Below are 16,641 nucleotides of genomic sequence, written 5' to 3'. Positions count from 1 at the left end.
GCCATGCATCTGGAGGACCAGCAGGGGTGGCAGTATTAGAGGGGTGCTGAACATGCTGAAGGGGAGGAGGGGCTGGAGAGACAATGGATCTGTGAGGGGGGGTGGGTAAGAGGAAAGATGATGGACCTGGGGGAGGGAAAAAGAGAGACAGAGACACCTGGCGCAAAGGAGGGGAAGAAATCGTGGAACTGGGGGAGGAGGAAACAGAGGGAAAAGAGAGACAGACCTGGAGCAAAGGGGAGGGGGAAAAGAAGAGTAGAGATGGCTGGACTGGGGGTGTAGTGGAAAGCAGAGAGAAGAGAGAGAGGGGCATATGGATCAATGGAGGAGAGGGAGAAAGATGCCAGGGGGGTCAGGGGTGGGGAGTGCAGGAGCAAGGGAAGAGATAGGGGAGAAGCTGGACATGGGGAGAAACGGGGACAGAGAAGAGATGAGATGCTGGAATGGAAGGAACATAGGGATAGGGACATAGCAACATTGCTGGACAAAAGGGAGGGACAGGGACACAGAGGGGAGACAGTAAGACACTGGACAGGATGGATAGAGATGCAGAAGAAAGATGGACATAGGGAGAGTTGAAATGTCAAAAGAACAAGAGATCCTAGAGAAGGGAAAAAAACAGAGAAAAGCAGAAAAGAGACACTGGGATGAAATCAGCGCTCAGATAACAAAGGCAGAAAAAAGATTTTTTCTAAATTTATTAATCGTAATATGTTAGCTTTGAGACGTGTTTATCTTTGATATCTTGCATTTCAGTTTCTATTTCTATTATTTATTTGGATTTTACTGTGACAGATATTCTATACGTACAACGTGCAGGATGTCATACTCACAGAAACAGAACAAAGCCTTGCAGATCAGCCCAGCAACGTGGCTGCCCTGGAAGAAGAGGAATTCGGCTGTTGGGGGTTGGGGGCCCCGCCAGCAAAGGTACCCGATGGCGGGAAGGGGGGGTTGAAAGGGTTGGCGCCGGGGGGGAGGTCAAAGTTGATGGTGGTGGTGGCAGCGGGGATCAAAATGGCAGGGGGAGGGGGGTTGGCGGCGCCGGGGGGGGGGGGCTAAAATGTGCCCCCTCACCTTGGGCTCTGGACCCCCCTCCCGCCGAAGTCTGGCTACGCCCCTGCTCAACACCAACAGATTCTCATGTCACAGAGGCTGGATGCAGAAGACACCAGCTTCCCTCCAATAAGTGCCAACCGGGGACTTATTTCTTCACCTTCATTGCCTCCTCCAGGGCCGGCAGTGCCTCTTCCAGATCTTTTTGTGCATTGTCAGCCAGTTCCTTGCATTTAATCTCTTCTGACGCAATTTTCTCACTATGAGCTGACACTGTCTGAAAAGGAGTAGGATGGAGAGAGAAAGAATTAAAATATCTATTTTATAACTTTACACAGGGTTATCTGTGCGGCTAAGGTGAAAAGTCCACTAGGTCCAGCCAAGCACACCTTCTGCTGCTCATCCGCCTCACGTTTCTGCTGCACAATTATCACTAGATATTCCTCACACTGCTTCTGGAAGGCCGCCACCTTTTGCTTGGCCTCTTCCAGTTGTAGAGACATTATTTCCACCTTCTGGCGAGTCTCATCAATCTTAAACAGACCATTGCGTAACTTGTTCACTTGCTCCCACAGCTCCTGCCGCTTCTCAGCTAACAGCCTTCGGGAGAGAGACCAGAAACAGGCATGAGTCAGTGGTCTCAATTATGAATTAAAGCATTTATCTTATATTAAGGATAAAACACTTTTTTTTTCTCTTTCTATTTCCAATACATGAATTATGTTGTATTATTTTATAGTAAAGTTAAAACGCCCACTTCCCTCACCATCTCCCATATACAGGTCACAACATATAACTTTTTATTAAGAATACAACATCTGCTTCCTTCTCTGTCTTCAAACCATGAGGAAGAAAATAACAAGGCAGGGAGTCCGCCAAATCCAGCGTTGAAGATATGAAACAAGGAGGCAGATCATATAAAAAGGCAGTCTTTAATCAAGTAAAATGCTCCTAGGTTAACAATCAACTGTGAACGACATGGCCATGTTTCGCCAGTAATAATGGCTGCGTCAGGGGCAGAATAAACCAGCTGGTATATACAGAACACTTCACTTAGGGGAGGATGCACTAAAGTCGTCGTTAGAGCTGTTCCGTACCGAATTCCATAGCGAATTGGTAGAGAACGGCTATGCATCAAGGAAAGGGAATGCAAATGAGCTGCTCGTTGCAACTCACTTGCATTCTCTAATCCTTCATAAAACCGTTGGGTAATCGGCCGGTAGAGCATGCGCAGAGCAGCCAAGCGTTATGCTGACTGCTCTGCACATGCCAAGGATGTAAACCCCCCCCCCAAAAAGCACGGCCTTTATGGACAGCCTTGCCCCCCCAGCCCGAGGTCGCTGCCGCTGCTCCCCGCTCTCCCCTCCCCCTTGCATTGAAATCAGAACTTTACTCCTTCCTTCCTTGAAATGACAGTTTCCCCGCCATCCTCCGCCCCCGCCGCCCCCCCTGAGGTCGTCACCGCTGCCACTCCCCCCTTCCACCTGCCCCCCTCCGTCTGCCACCGGGCCCTCACAGCTTCTTTCACCTCCATGTGAAGGTGCTGCACCGGCAACAACAGCTGATCGCCTCTCCGGACGTAAGTAACTTACGTCAGACGAGGGCGGGCCAGGGAGGAAAGGAGGGAAGTCCGGAGAGGCGATCAGCTGTTGTTGCTGGTGCAGTGCCTTCACACGGAGGTGAGAGGCGCTGTGAGGGCCCGGTAGCAGAAGGAGGGGGGTGGGTGGAGGGGGGAGCGGCGGCGGCGACGACCTCAGGAGGGGTGGCAGGGGCGGGGCCACGGGGGGGTGGAGGATGGCGGGGAAGCTGTCATTTCAAGGAAAGAAGGAAGGAGTAAAGTTCTGATTTCAATGCAGGGGGGAGGGGGGAGCAGCTGCGACCTCGGGTGGGGGGGGGGCAAGGTCGTCCATAAAGGACGTTCATAAAGGACGCTCCTGACGTGCACTTGGTTGTTTTTGCCCCCTCCCAATTTTTTTTTTTACCTTTTTATACAAATGCAATAAATAAATAAATAAATACACCAGCTAGTTTATTCTGTCCCCTGAGAAACACGGCAATGTCGGTCACAAGATGATTTTACCCTGGGAGCATTTTACGTTATTAAAGACTGTCTTTTTTATATAATCTGATTCCTTGTTTCATATATTTCAAACTATGAGGCACACTGTATAAGTGTACATTAAAAATAAAACACCTCCTGACCTATATCCATGACATATGCATTATGCTGTCTTAAACATACTGGTCCACCACTCATCTGTCCTTGGGTCCTTACTTCTTGTAGCCGGACACCAGCTCCAGATAGTTTGTAGGTGTGACGTAGTTGTGCCGACGGAGCTCCAGTTTCATCCTGCTAGAGTAGTCTGCTGCAGAACGGTGCATTATCACAAAGATCCATGCCACGTCCTGGTGCATCTGGCAAGGGAAGAGGGGACAAAAGTAAGAAAAGAGGGGTTGAGTCCATCCCTGATTGCAAAATTCAAGTACTGATAATGATCAGGTCTTTTGAAATATTATCCATAAACGTATCTCAAAGAGTATCTGGAGACAGATATTTCACAGACCAAGACCAGCCTATTACTGAATATGTAAGGCACCAAGAGTTGTTTCCATCGTTTCATGGTTGGGAATTTGATCTCCTACCTGAATGGTATTTCTTTCTTCGTTATAAACAAAGCAATAAATACACACTTTAACTTATCACCCTGCTAGACAAGTCCAGATGAGTGGATTATGTTTCATGTCAGTGACATTGTCACCATTATAAGGAGTGCTGCAGCCCTGTACTTGCATCATTTGAGAGACCCCGAGTGCGGAGTCTATCTACATGAACTCCCCATCCCAGGCTGGATGCATCTGTTATTAGTATCTTTTGAATTGGAGGAATTTGAAAGGGAACATCTACCAGAACAGCGAGACCATGAGCAGAGCAGTGACTGAGATGATGTCCTGAAGATTCCCTGCAGCCTGTATCCACTGGGTTGATAGGGTCCATTGAGCCTGCCTCAAATTGAGGCATGCCATGGGTGTCAACTGAAAGTGGCTATATGTATCTTTTAAGTCCAGAGAACACAACCAATCTCCTTCTTGTATCTTGAGGGTGCTCAAGAAGACCATTCTGATCTTTTGTTTGGCCAGATACTTGTTTAGGGCCCTTAGGTCTAGGATGGGATGAAATTGCACCCTCCCCCTAACTTATTTTCTTTGTGACCAGGAAATATTTGGAATAAAACAGGATTCTGTGACTGGGCACTGTCACAACAATCTTGGGGTCAGGGGCGTAGCCACGGGTGGGCCCGGGGCCCACCTAATTTGAGGACAGGCCCGCCCAGCAGCAGTGTTCCTGCAAGTAGCTTTCCACTGGTGATGGTCGCAGGCTGGCAGCGATTCTCACACGCTGCCTGCTGCTCAACAATCTCCTTGCAGCTGCTAAGTGCTAACCTGGAAGCCTCTCCTCTGCCACAACTTCCGGTTTCTGTCCAGTTAAGGTGCAGCAGAGGAGAGGCTTCTGGCTTAGCGGCTGCAAGGAGGTTGTTGAGTGGCAGGCAGTGTGTGGAAATCGCTGGCGTTGCTGGCAACCAGAAGAGAAGAGAAGGGAAGGGGACGAAAGATCCTACACGGGAGTGAGGGAAGATGGGGGGAAAGATGCTGCATAGAGGGAGGGATGAGGGGGAAAAGATGTTGCACGGGGGAGGGAAGACGGGGACAGATGCTGCACGGGGGAGAAGGGAGAGATGCAGCAAAGGGATGGAGGGGTGAGGAAGGGAGAAGTCTTGGCTGCATATGAGGTGGAGGGGAGGGAGACATGCTGCATAGAGAGAGGATAGGTGATGAGGAGATAGGTGGGAGAAATGTTGGGCATAGGGGTGGAGGGAAGGGAGAAATGTTGGGCACAGGGGTGGAGGCAAGGGAGAAATGTTGGGCATAGGGGTGGATGCAAGGGAGAAATGTTGGGACATGATGGCAGAGGGGAGGAAGGGAGAGATGTTGCATGGGAAGGGGAGAGAGATGTTGGACCCAGAACACAAGGGAGAGGGAGAAAGAGATGGTGGAGTGAGAGGGGGAAATGGACATGGGGGTGGATGAGAGGGAGGGAGAGGTACACAGTAGGTGGTGAGGGGAGAAAGAGGGAAAATTCTGGCCCATGGGGGAGAGGGCAGGAAGGAAGAGAGAAGGGACAGGAAAATGTCAGGCTACCAGGGTGGGGTGGGGTGGGGAGGAGAAGAAGAGGGATCAGATGCTGGTTAGAAGGGTGGAGGGAGGAAGACAATCGGAATGGTGGAACCCTGTGGGAGAGACCAAGAGGGAGAGGAGGGGGTGGCAAGGAAATGATTGAGAGATAGTGATTACAGAGGGTAGAAATATGGTAATGGGGAGTAGATTAAAGATGAAAGAGAAAGTAAGGCTGGGGAGGAGTAAGATGGGGAATGGGAGAGCTAGTGGGTGAAAGAAGAAGATGGAAATTTGATATGTAGTTGAAAAGTAAAAAGGAGGAGAAGAAGGGTGAGAGAAAGGCAGAAAAGAGCTAAAAAGAAATGATTGATATGTCAGAGGCAGGAATAGTGAGGGAACAGACAGGAGAGAGGAGAAAAGACAAATGGACTGCAGCCACTTGAAGAAGAATTAGCAGATGACAGAGAGGAAAGCAGAAAAGAGAAACTAGAACAAGCAAGATGGAAAAATAAAATATCCAGACAACAAATGTAGAAACAAAGCATTTTATTTTGAATGTTTTAAATGGAATATGTTAGCTTTTGGAAATGTGCATAGCAAATGTCTTTGTATTGTGTTCTGTAGAAAAGGAAATGCATCTCTGTTTTATGTCTCCAGTGTTGCAGTAATGTTATGTTTAACTTCTTGGGGTTCCCTTTCAATTTTTGTCTAAATATTTTTATTTCTGATTTGTGATCCCTTGTTCTGTATTTGGTGAGGGTCTGTTGGTGTGATAGTAATGGCAGGTAGGAAATTGGAGGGGAGGCAGAGAGGAGAGGGAATCGGGGAGGGGAGCCTCCTTTATTTTCTGTCCTGGTCCCAAGCAGGTCTAACACCAGTCCTGACCCTTGCTGTATAGCTGGTGAAGATCCACAAGCATTCCCAGCTAAGGACCTCCTCCAAAGGTGGCCAGAACTCCCTTCTATCAAGCTCTGCAGTTGGCAACAGCATCCTTGAGCCATTGACAACTAAGCATGTGTGGGGTGCCAGCATCAGTGGCTTAGGGTCATTGCTGCTGCCTGCCAAGCTTAGTAAAAGGGAGTTCTGGCCAACTTCAGAGAAAGTCTTCTGCTGACAGAGCTTGGGCATCCTCATTAGCTAAAGTATTTATATTTTGAGGTGGGGGTAGGCTCAGGCCCACCCAAAACTGGTTGTCTGGCTATGCCACTGCTTGGGGTGGGGGTGGGGGTAATCAAACTGAAAGATGTCCAGAGTTTCTGCTCTGAGCTCATCCTCAGTCTCCAAAGGAAATGGGACAGGCTTAGCAACTGCTCTGACAAAATCGTTGAATCAGAGCTCATCTGAGGGAGATTTACATCGTCTCTTGAGGTGGGGTGGGATCTGAAGGGAAATCAATGGACCCTTCCTCTGAAAAGCTCAGACTTTGACTCAAAATAAGTACTCTGTAAAAGAAATTTTGGTATCTTTGGTCAATTAATAAAAGATTCCTTTTGGACCTGTGTTACACCTCTGCTTTTTGGCCACCTCTGTTTCCTGGAGACCAATTATATGCAACTCTCTTTGATTCAAATTCATTATGATAATCTTGAAAACCTGACTGGCTAGATGTGCCTCCAGGAGAGGGTTGAGAAGTACTGGGTTACCATGAGGGGCATAATCGAAAGGGGAGCCCGAGTTTTCCTAAGGATGTCTTAGCAGGACGTCCTGGCGAAAAGGTGGGGAAACCCGTATTATCGAAACAAAATGAGCGTCCATCTTTCGTTTCGATAATATGGTTGGGGACGCCCAAATCATGAAATTTAGGTCGACCTTAAAGATGGTCGTCCTTAGACATGGAAACCGAGGACACCCATCTCAGAAACGACCAAATGCAAGCCATTTGGTTGTGGGAGGAGCCAGCATTCGTACTGCACTGGTCCCCCTCACATGCCAGGACACCAACTGGGCACCCTAGGGGGCACTGCAGTGGACTTCACAAATTGCTCCCAGGTGCATAGCTCCCTTACCGTGTGTGCTGAGCCCCCCAACACCCACTCCCCACAATTGTACACCACTACCATAGCCCTTACAGGTGAAGGGGGGCACCTACATGTGGGTACGGTGGGTTTTGAAGGGCTCACATTTACCACCACAAATGTAACAGGTGGGGAGGGGGGATGGGCCTGGGTCCGCCTGACTGAAGTGCACTGCACCCACTAAAACTGCTCCAGGGACCTGCATACTGCTGTCATGGAGCTCAGTATGACATTTGAGGCTGGCATAGACGCTGGCAAAAAATAGTTAAAAAGTTTTTTTTTTTAGGGTGGGAGGGGGTTGGTGACCACTGGGGGAGTAAGGGGAGGTCATCCTCGATTCCCTCCGGTGGTCATCTGGTCAGTTTGGGCACCTTTTTGAGACTTGGTAGTAAGAAAAAATGGACCAAGTCGCCCAAGTGATCATCAGGGACGCCCTTCTTTTTTCCATTATCGGTCGAGGATGCCCATATGTTAGGCACGCCCAAGTCCCGCCTTCGCTACACCTCCGACACGCCCCCAGGAACTTTGGTTGTCCCCGCGACAGAAAGCAGTTGGGGACGCCCAAAATCGGCTATCAATTATGCCAATTTGGGCGACCCTGGGAGAAGGATGCCCATCTCCTGATTTGTGTTGAAAGATGGGAATCCTTCTCTTTTGAAAATAAGCCTGATAGTGATGCAACTGATGATAAGCAAATACATTTGCCATTTGTACAAAAGTGCTCTCCCCCTAAAGCCTGCAGTGGTAACAAAGATCCCTTTGGTTGCAGCACATATTGCAGACGTGAAAGCCCCAGTCTCCCCCACCTACGAAAGGTCCAATGGTGTTTTTTAAACAGAATCAAGTTTTTAGAAAAGGGGAACTACAGTAGATCTGGTCCAAGTAGGTGGTAAATCTTCAATCAGTGCTAACTGTACCACTGCACATCTAGCATATCAGAGATGGTCTCTTACATGTCTCTGTACATGTAGTGTATGTTTGGAAGCACTAGCAAGACGCATATTACCACTGTGGATGTAACACCTGGGGTTGAGGCTACTTTTGTACATCTTTTACCTTCTCCACAGTCCCCAAATCAACTCCTTCTAGGTATTTCTCAGCCACCTCCAGCAGGGCTTCCTGCGGCCACTCTGAAAACCAGTCAATAGTAGAGCAGTTCACCAGTGCTGGGTACTGACGCAACCGATTCCTGTGGATACAAAATCCAATAAGTCCTCATTAAACAAAAAAACTTGGGTTTGTCTTTTCAAATGCATGATGCTGAGTCACCCTATTTTTCAACAAACAAAACAAAAAGAGGGGCCACGCAGTTTCCACAGAAAAATCCAAAGACACAAAACAGGGGTGGAAGGAAACAACTATATCAAATAGTAACTAGAACAAAGTGCAGTTTACTGGAGCAAAAAAATACCACAGTACAAATCAAACGCTCCAGTCCAATTTTTTAAGGTGTTTTGTCGTATAACAGAGAAAAAAGCCCTCAGAAGCCACTGGTAAATTACCTGTGGTTTAGTGCATAGTTATAGATGATTGATTTAAATAACTTATGCAGTGTTTCTATCACTGGGCAAAAAAACTCTGTTATTTTATTTGTGGCTAAATTAAAAAGCCTCAATTTAATATTAACTGGCAGCACACAAAATTATGTTGACTGACTGCATTCAATACATCAGGCTCAGTTGAGAAAACCTGAATTATATCAGCAAACCGAAAAAACAAAAAACTTAGCTTTAAGCTGGTTTCAAACACTTGTCATAATCCGTTCTACGGAGATCGCCGTTTCACCTAAGACCACGGCTTCATCAGGAACGGAATGCTGACCGTAAGTGGTTGCTGAAGTTGATGATGAAGGTTCAATCTCTTTTCAGAAAATGGCGCCATTTTCTGAAAAGAGATTGAACCTTCATCATCAACTTCAGCAACCACTTACGGTCAGCATTCCGTTCCTGATTTTGTGTGCTGCCAGTTAATATTAAATTGAGGCTTTTTAATTTAGCCACAAATAAAATAACAGAGTTTTTTTGCCCAGTGATAGAAACACTGCATAAGTTATTTAAATCAATCATCTATAACTATGCACTAAACCACAGGTAATTTACCAGTGGCTTCTGAGGGCTTTTTTCTCTGTTATACGACAAAACACCTTAAAAAATTGGACTGGAGCGTTTGATTTGTACTGTGGAAGGAAACAACCCCTGAGGAAGGATTTGTGACGAAACATGGCCCGTGTAGGGTCAATTTTTACTTTTGTTTGGACTTTTGGCAAATAAACTATTTTATAAGCTTGGACTTCAACGGTGTCTGTTTCTCCTGGAACATTCATTTCCTTTCACCCCTATTTTGTGTCACCCTAGTTTTCAGCATCATTTTTTAATATATACTGCACTGATTTAATTCTAGTCCCAAGACAGATAAACCATGATGACATGATAAAGGTCACAAATGAAGTTCAGAAGCCTAATAAGCCAGGGTCAGAATATTTTATCAATGCAATTCGACATGTCCAGTGTGTTCGATCTAGTAGATCATACAACACTGATGACCCTGCTAGATTACATGGGAGTCAGTGGCACAGTGGCCGCATGGTTCAACAGCTTCCTAAAGACCAGATCCTACATTGTAAAGATGTCCAACCAGCTATCAACATCCTGGATCTCCAAGTGTGGGGTACCACAGGGTTCACCAATATCACCATCACTGTTCAATGTAATGATGGCTCCGCTCAGAACAAACATTGGAGATAATGGGTTTTAACCCATTCATTTACGCAGATGATGTCACCATTTACATACCTTTCAACAACAATATCACAGATATAATGGACAAAGTTAAAACAGGTCTGGACCTTATGGAAAATTGGGCAGAAACTTTCAAACTCAAACAGAAACAAAACCAAATTCCTGGTACTGTCAAGCCCAAACAACCTCACAGCCCACCAAAACTTCACAATCAATCACCAAACATACCCAATTGAAACACAGTTAAAAATACTGGGAATCATCCTTGATAAAAACTAACACTAGATAGTCAAATATCAGCAGTAACAACAAAATGCTTCAGAACACTATGGAAACTGAGAAGGATTACAGACTATTTTCCTAGACAATCATTCCAAGTAATAGTACAATCGACGATACTATCGCAACTAGATTACTGCTATGCAAGGAAAGTGCACTGAAATCATTGCAAATCATTCAAAACACAGCAGCAAGGCTCATTTTCAAGAAGTCGAAATATGAAAGAGCAACCCCACTACTCGAAACACTACACTGGCTGCCAATCAAGGCAAGACTGATCTTCAAAGCGAGCACCATCATCTACAAAATATTATTTGGTTTGTCTCCAGAACACATGCTAGACTTGGTAAAACTATCCCCAAGAAATGCAAGCCAGGAAACCAGAAGCTACCCAACTGCAGAAACATAACTTACAAATCCACCTACATGGCTGGATTTAACTACCTGGGCACCAAATGGTGGAACTCAATGCCAAAAATCACAAGAAGCATCACAAATTATCTACAATTAAGAAAAGAACTGAAAGCATACCTCTTGAAAAAATTCTACAACAAATAATTTAGTTATCGATGTCCATTCTGATTACTAATCATAACCATTAACTATAAGTCCCACCCAAAATGTAAACTGTAATGGTAAACCACCACTGTAAGTCCCAATCAAACTGTAAAATGTAAACCAACACTTTAACTGTTAACCAGAATGTAATTTGTAAGCCACTTTGAACCGAAACTTGTTTTTAGAAAACAGTGGGATACACAGAATACATAAATAAATAAATAAAATCAGACAACTCCATAATAGTCTTAGATTTTAAAATGTTACATCTTAATAAATTTCAGCTTTCAGGTGTGCATAAATGTAAAAATGTACATGTAAATAACTACAAAGCACGTCCAGTAAATAAACATTTACTGGATATGCTGTACTCCACGAGTGGTTTACTGATTGTAAAGTACTACAAGCTGGAACTTTCTGAGAGTTTTTTTGATTGAAGATTTGAACACTCTTTTTCATTCTCTTATTATTGAAACCAACATAGCCATGGAACTGTCTGCCAAGCCTGCTTTGCGCGCTGATGGTTTAGGCTCTAGATTACAGGTCAATCAAACCTTAGCAGTCTGCAGTACATGTGCAAGGGTCAGTGTAGGTACCATATATTTGATTTCATGTCTCTGGTGACCTTCAGGTCTATCTGGGGCTCTCAACCCACATCCACTGAACTTACTGGTTAAAATCACTTTCTTAGTTATTTTTTAGACAGCTACTGCAGGGAAGGAATGGTCTGCAAAGATCAAGATGTGTTCAGTTTGTAGTGTCTATTATTAGATCATACACTGCACATCCTGAGTGTCACCTTTGTTTCTTGTTTCAGTGTCTGCCACTTGCCCCTCAAACTCCCACCACATCACCTGAAAGCGTCCCCGACGGGACTCATGCAAAGGATGATGTGCAAGTTATTGCGCACTCGCTCAATCAGATAGTTAAAGAGACTGTCTGGGGTCTCGGTCACATGGTCTGCCTTCGCACGCTCCAAGATGGCCGATTGTATCTGCGAAAGGTACACAAGAGATGGAATGGCTTATTGGTAAGAGAAATGAGCTGAGACCTCAGAGATTAAGGATTAAATTTGTTATCCATCTGACCCACTTTGACACGTCACCTTACAATATCTCCCATTACTTCAGGTATGCTCTTAGGCTGCAAGTGTTTGGGGTAGAGGCAAGTGATATCTATTTGTAGAATGTTGGGAAGTGCTCTAGAGTAGCAAGAACAGGTGTGGGAACAGAATCAGGTTCTTCAAAAAGCACTTGAAAATGCAATAGGTCAATTTATTGAGCAAAAAATTATAATAAAATACAACAGAATGGTCAGTGAGCAAGACTCAGCTGTGTTTCGGCATATCTGGCCTGTATCAGGAGTCTTTTTGCCATTCAAAAAGTTGCTTTTTTGGACCTTTCACTGTGTGATCTGACAAATTTAACTTCGTTTTCTTGTATCATCACCGAAAGTAACTTCCAGGCTAACACTTGCGGTTAGACGCCAGATGAGAGATACTGTTATATATATTTTCCTGCTAAGAAAATCAAGAAGTTACAGCTGTGTCGAGTCTTGCTCACTGACCATTCTGTTGTATTTTATTTATTAAAATTTTTTGCTCAATAAATTGACCTATTGGATTTTCAACTGAAGCATCGTCTATTTCGTATATAAGTTGTGGTCATCTTCGCTGTTTTTGTTTCCGATTTTGCGAAGACTGGTTTCTTCTGTTTTTTTGCATTGGTATTTCTTCAAAAAGCAGACCACAGACGTCCAACATATGGAATATAATTTATTTGAGAAAAGACTCTACAAGGTACCCTGTTTCAGCACTGATGGTGCCCTCTGAAGAAGTTTTGTCCTTGAAAATTAAAGCGCTCAAGACGGAGTCTCTTATGAGTAGCGTTTTGGTCTTGAAAAAGACCTTTGTTGTGTATTAGAAGGTGCGGCTGTTGCACATCACTAATTTGTTACAAAAGACATCCAGACTTCTGAAGAAGGCACCACCAGTGCCAAAACAGGGTACCTTGTAGAGTCTTTTCTCAACTAAATTATATTCCACATATTGGACATCTCTGGTCTGCTTTTTGAAGAACCTGGTTCTGTTCCCACTCCTGTTCTTGCTCCTGAGATTTTCCGTGGGACACCGTTGTTCTCTTCCACCCTCCGATGGTTCTGTTGCTCGTGCTCTAGAGTAGAGCACTATATAAATACAGCGAGAACTAAGCAACAAGGTATCACTTCTGATACAAAGGCAGAAGGAAAGAGAGACAAAGGAGGGATGAAGACAGAACAGAGTGAAGGTGCTAAATATTTTTTTTTTAAATTATATTTGTACCCCGCGCTTTCCCACTCATGGCAGGCTCAATGCGGCGGGCAATGGAGGGTTAAGTGACTTGCCCAGAGTCACAAGGAGCTGCCTGTACCGGGAATCGAACTTAGGTCCTTAGTTCCCCAGGACCAAAGTCCACCACCCTAACCACTAGGCCACTCCTAGTGGTTAGGGTGGTGGATTCACTAGTCGAGGTCCAATTAATACACAATTGGGACTCGACTAGTGAATCAGAAGCATTGCTGTGCAGAAAACCTGGATCGAATTCTTGGGGCTGGCCCTCCCTGTTTTCAAAATTGAAAACAAAATTGATGTTCTACCTCTCTCATTCATACTCCTTGTGACCATGGGCAAGGCACTTGAGCCTCCACTGCCTCAGGTAAAAGCTTAGATAGTCAGCGCAGCGGGGCTGGGAAATTCTGTGCACTTGAGAATGTAATGCACTCGAGTTCAGATTTGGAAAAGGCAAGTCATAAATCCAAATCCATCACCCTTTGCAACCCCGAGAGGAGAAAGTCATCAGTGCACAACACTGACCCCTAGCAGTTGGAACTAGAATGTGAAATTGTAGCCTTTGGCTCTGTGTAATGGCTGAGCTAGGGAATGTTACAAAATTGAAGGAAACAGCCTGGAAGATTGTGTCTGAAGGCTCACGGTGTTGTAACCCAAAAGAGATCATTTCCAAAAGGGGCAAGAAAAAATGGTTGGGATAAAAAATACATTGGCTGATATTTAAAAAGATTTAACTGGCCAGAAATGGCTGCTGTTCGGGGCTATCCACTAATTTTCAGCGGCACTTAACCAGTTATCACTGCTGAAAATTAGTGTCTAAATGAAAACCGGCTATTTTGGGGACGTTCCAGGGTCAGAATCAGCACTTGGTCAGGCTAACTGCATAAAGCACAGTCCTATCTTTATGCGACAATCCATACCTGGTTATGTACAGAATATCAACCTAACAGGCTGTGTTAGCCGCTGCCACATAAATCATTCAATGCCGAAGCCAGGACATGGCCTGGCATCGAATATCCACTAGTTAAATATTTACCCCACAGAAATCTTTATTATATGGCTATGTTAATTCTGTGGTTTTATTTGGCTCCGTTTTAGTCCCGAAATGCTTCTTGTTTTGTATTTGTGTCAATTGTCTGACCTTGGCCACCTGTCAGAAGATGTGGTGGGATAAGGAGCTCAAAAAGAAGAGCTATATTAGAAAATCACTGAAATCTGCACTGAAGGACCTGTTGGCTGTTGATGGCATAAAGAAACATCAAAGAGGAGATGTAGATGACCCTGGTAAGTGCATAGCAGATGACACAAGGTTTGAAGAATCCAGAAACGTTGAACATCAGGAAACAAGTTCTAAACAGACCCTAGCACATGGCCCAGCAGTAGAGAAAACTGACAGACAAAGCATGTGATATGGAAGAAGAGATGACATGGGAAGAGGTGGGACACACATGTAGCACAAAACCTACCTCTTCAAATTCATCTGCTTTATACAAGTTGGGGACTTCCCCTGAGCTCAGGATGTTATTGATGTCCTCCAAGAAGGATTCATCCACAATCTGAGTGTCGTTGAAGAGGAACACAGTTGGCTTATCATCTACACCTGCCTGACGATACAGCTTCTTAATGTCTGTGGGGATCAGAAAAACAGGTACCCCAATTGTGTGACTGTATCACAGCACCTGTCTTCAGCTGCTTAATGTCTATGGAAACTAATGAACATTTAAGAGGACTATTTAATAACCCTTGGTAAGCATGCATGGTGATGTGGCTCAAAAGCTTTTAGCATTACAGGCTAGATTAGCTTCACATGCAGGCTCCCTCTTTAATGTCACCCATAGTGTGAGTGCTTGCTATCCTGCTTGTCCTGTGAGAAAGTGACTTGCCCAAGGTCACAAGTAGTGTCAGCAGTGGAAGTGGGATTTGAATCTGTTTTTCTGGTTCTTAGTCCACTGTTCTAATCATTAGACTTCTCCTGCATATTACAGCACAGCCTGATCACCAGAAGTCCATTCATATAAGAGAACAGCCCATACCTTCTCGGAACTCTTGCTTGCGGTAATATTTTGTTACTTCAATCTGAAAGACTCGGTAGTCACAGATGCAAGATGCCAGACGAGCCAAACTCTGCCGTCCACTGCCACCAATGCCAATTAGCAGCATGTTGCCCCGAAGCTGGCCAATGACCCGGATAATCCGTGTTACTAAGCAGGAGAGAAAAATGTAATCAGACAGATTCAAAATTTCATTACTCCTTTAACATTGGTGATGCCACCAGAGCTGAAAGAAAGCTGCACTGAGATTCATGGACTTTAAAAGGAGAAGTGGGGAAACACTAACTATGAATAAATGAAAAGCAGAGGGTGGAAGCGCACAATGTGGAGGATTATAGGGCAAAAGCATGTAGTGACTTTGCAGGGGTGAGGACAAGCACTAACTATGTTCAATGGCATCTCGGAAGAGGACAAGTTGCATGGGAACCGTTCCAGGTGTGCTGTTGTACTCAGACAGCTGCTCCTCCATGAAGGTTTTCAGAACTTGAAAGTCTGTCAGGTCCTCGTAGATTCGGGGTTCCCGCATGAAGTCCCCTGTGAAGCCAATGGCACAAGTCACATTGGCACAGAGCTTCGGATACTTCATATTTCCTGACGCGCTACATAGGAATTCCCACCACTAACATTTTCTTACTATATAGGCCTGCTTCCTTTAGTTCTGCAGCTACCTCTGAAAAAGAGGTCAACATGGTCTTATAATATTCTTATGCTGGTCTGAGTTTAGAAACACACACACACTCACATGTAACATGTGTCAGTGATTTTGGAGAGTTATCCAGATTTATACAGAAGGTCTAGGTTACTAGTAGGTTTCATTTATTTCAGCCAAAGCAAAGGAGTTGGGGTGGACCAAGGAATCTCTTCAACCAAAGATGGCTGAAGAGATTCCTTGGTCTACCCCAACTCCTTTGCTTTGGCTGTTGGTTTACATGTGGAGGTTTTCCTACATTAACCTTTTGGTTGCTGGTTTCATTTATTTCAGGACAGGCAAACCTATTCTTGGTTTTATCCCCACTGCACAAAAGTCTTTCTAGATTTTTCTGAGCTCTGAGAAAGCCAGTAAGTGCTGCTGAATGGCATCATTCCATTTCTTTTGCTGATTATATCCTGCACTTATCCTGCTTGTAAATGGGGAAATCAGAATGATAATCCCATGCATGTGACAGATGTGTAAAACCAAGAATGGGTTTAATTTAACAGGTATTTTTATCCTGCTTCTAATCAGTAGAGGTTTGAGGAGTTTTACAAATATCTTAAGAACAAATATTTAAAAATTCACATTATATAATGCTGTACACCCTTCTTAGTAATACATAATTTATCCTGACTAATCCAACAATATATTATCCTTACTTACTTCTAACTCCAGTATCCCACTGCTTTCCTTAAAATATTCACCTTTTAACTGGGATAAATTATGGTGCTCATTTTAAAGCACATAGACT

General features: G+C 44.6%; 1 protein-coding gene across 1 annotated transcript in view; it reads right to left on the bottom strand.

Annotated features, from left to right (window-relative positions):
* The window catches only part of DNAH2 (dynein axonemal heavy chain 2), a 218,871-nt gene that overhangs the window by 71,286 nt on the left and 130,944 nt on the right, over positions 1–16,641 (bottom strand). Inside the window, exons 54-61 of the mRNA XM_030186429.1 lie at positions 15,581–15,730; positions 15,179–15,346; positions 14,612–14,772; positions 11,674–11,813; positions 8,301–8,433; positions 3,332–3,471; positions 1,446–1,656; positions 1,217–1,333 (exon numbers count right to left, since the gene is read on the bottom strand). Of these exons, the coding sequence (XP_030042289.1) occupies positions 1,217–1,333; positions 1,446–1,656; positions 3,332–3,471; positions 8,301–8,433; positions 11,674–11,813; positions 14,612–14,772; positions 15,179–15,346; positions 15,581–15,730 (1,220 nt within the window). The remainder of the gene's footprint in view (positions 1–1,216; positions 1,334–1,445; positions 1,657–3,331; positions 3,472–8,300; positions 8,434–11,673; positions 11,814–14,611; positions 14,773–15,178; positions 15,347–15,580; positions 15,731–16,641) is intronic.

This window comes from Microcaecilia unicolor, chromosome 14 (assembly GCF_901765095.1).
Source record: "Microcaecilia unicolor chromosome 14, aMicUni1.1, whole genome shotgun sequence".
NCBI classification, from domain to species: domain Eukaryota; kingdom Metazoa; phylum Chordata; class Amphibia; order Gymnophiona; family Siphonopidae; genus Microcaecilia; species Microcaecilia unicolor.
Note: the sequence above shows the minus strand (reverse complement) of the source record. Positions and strands in the feature narration are given on the sequence as shown.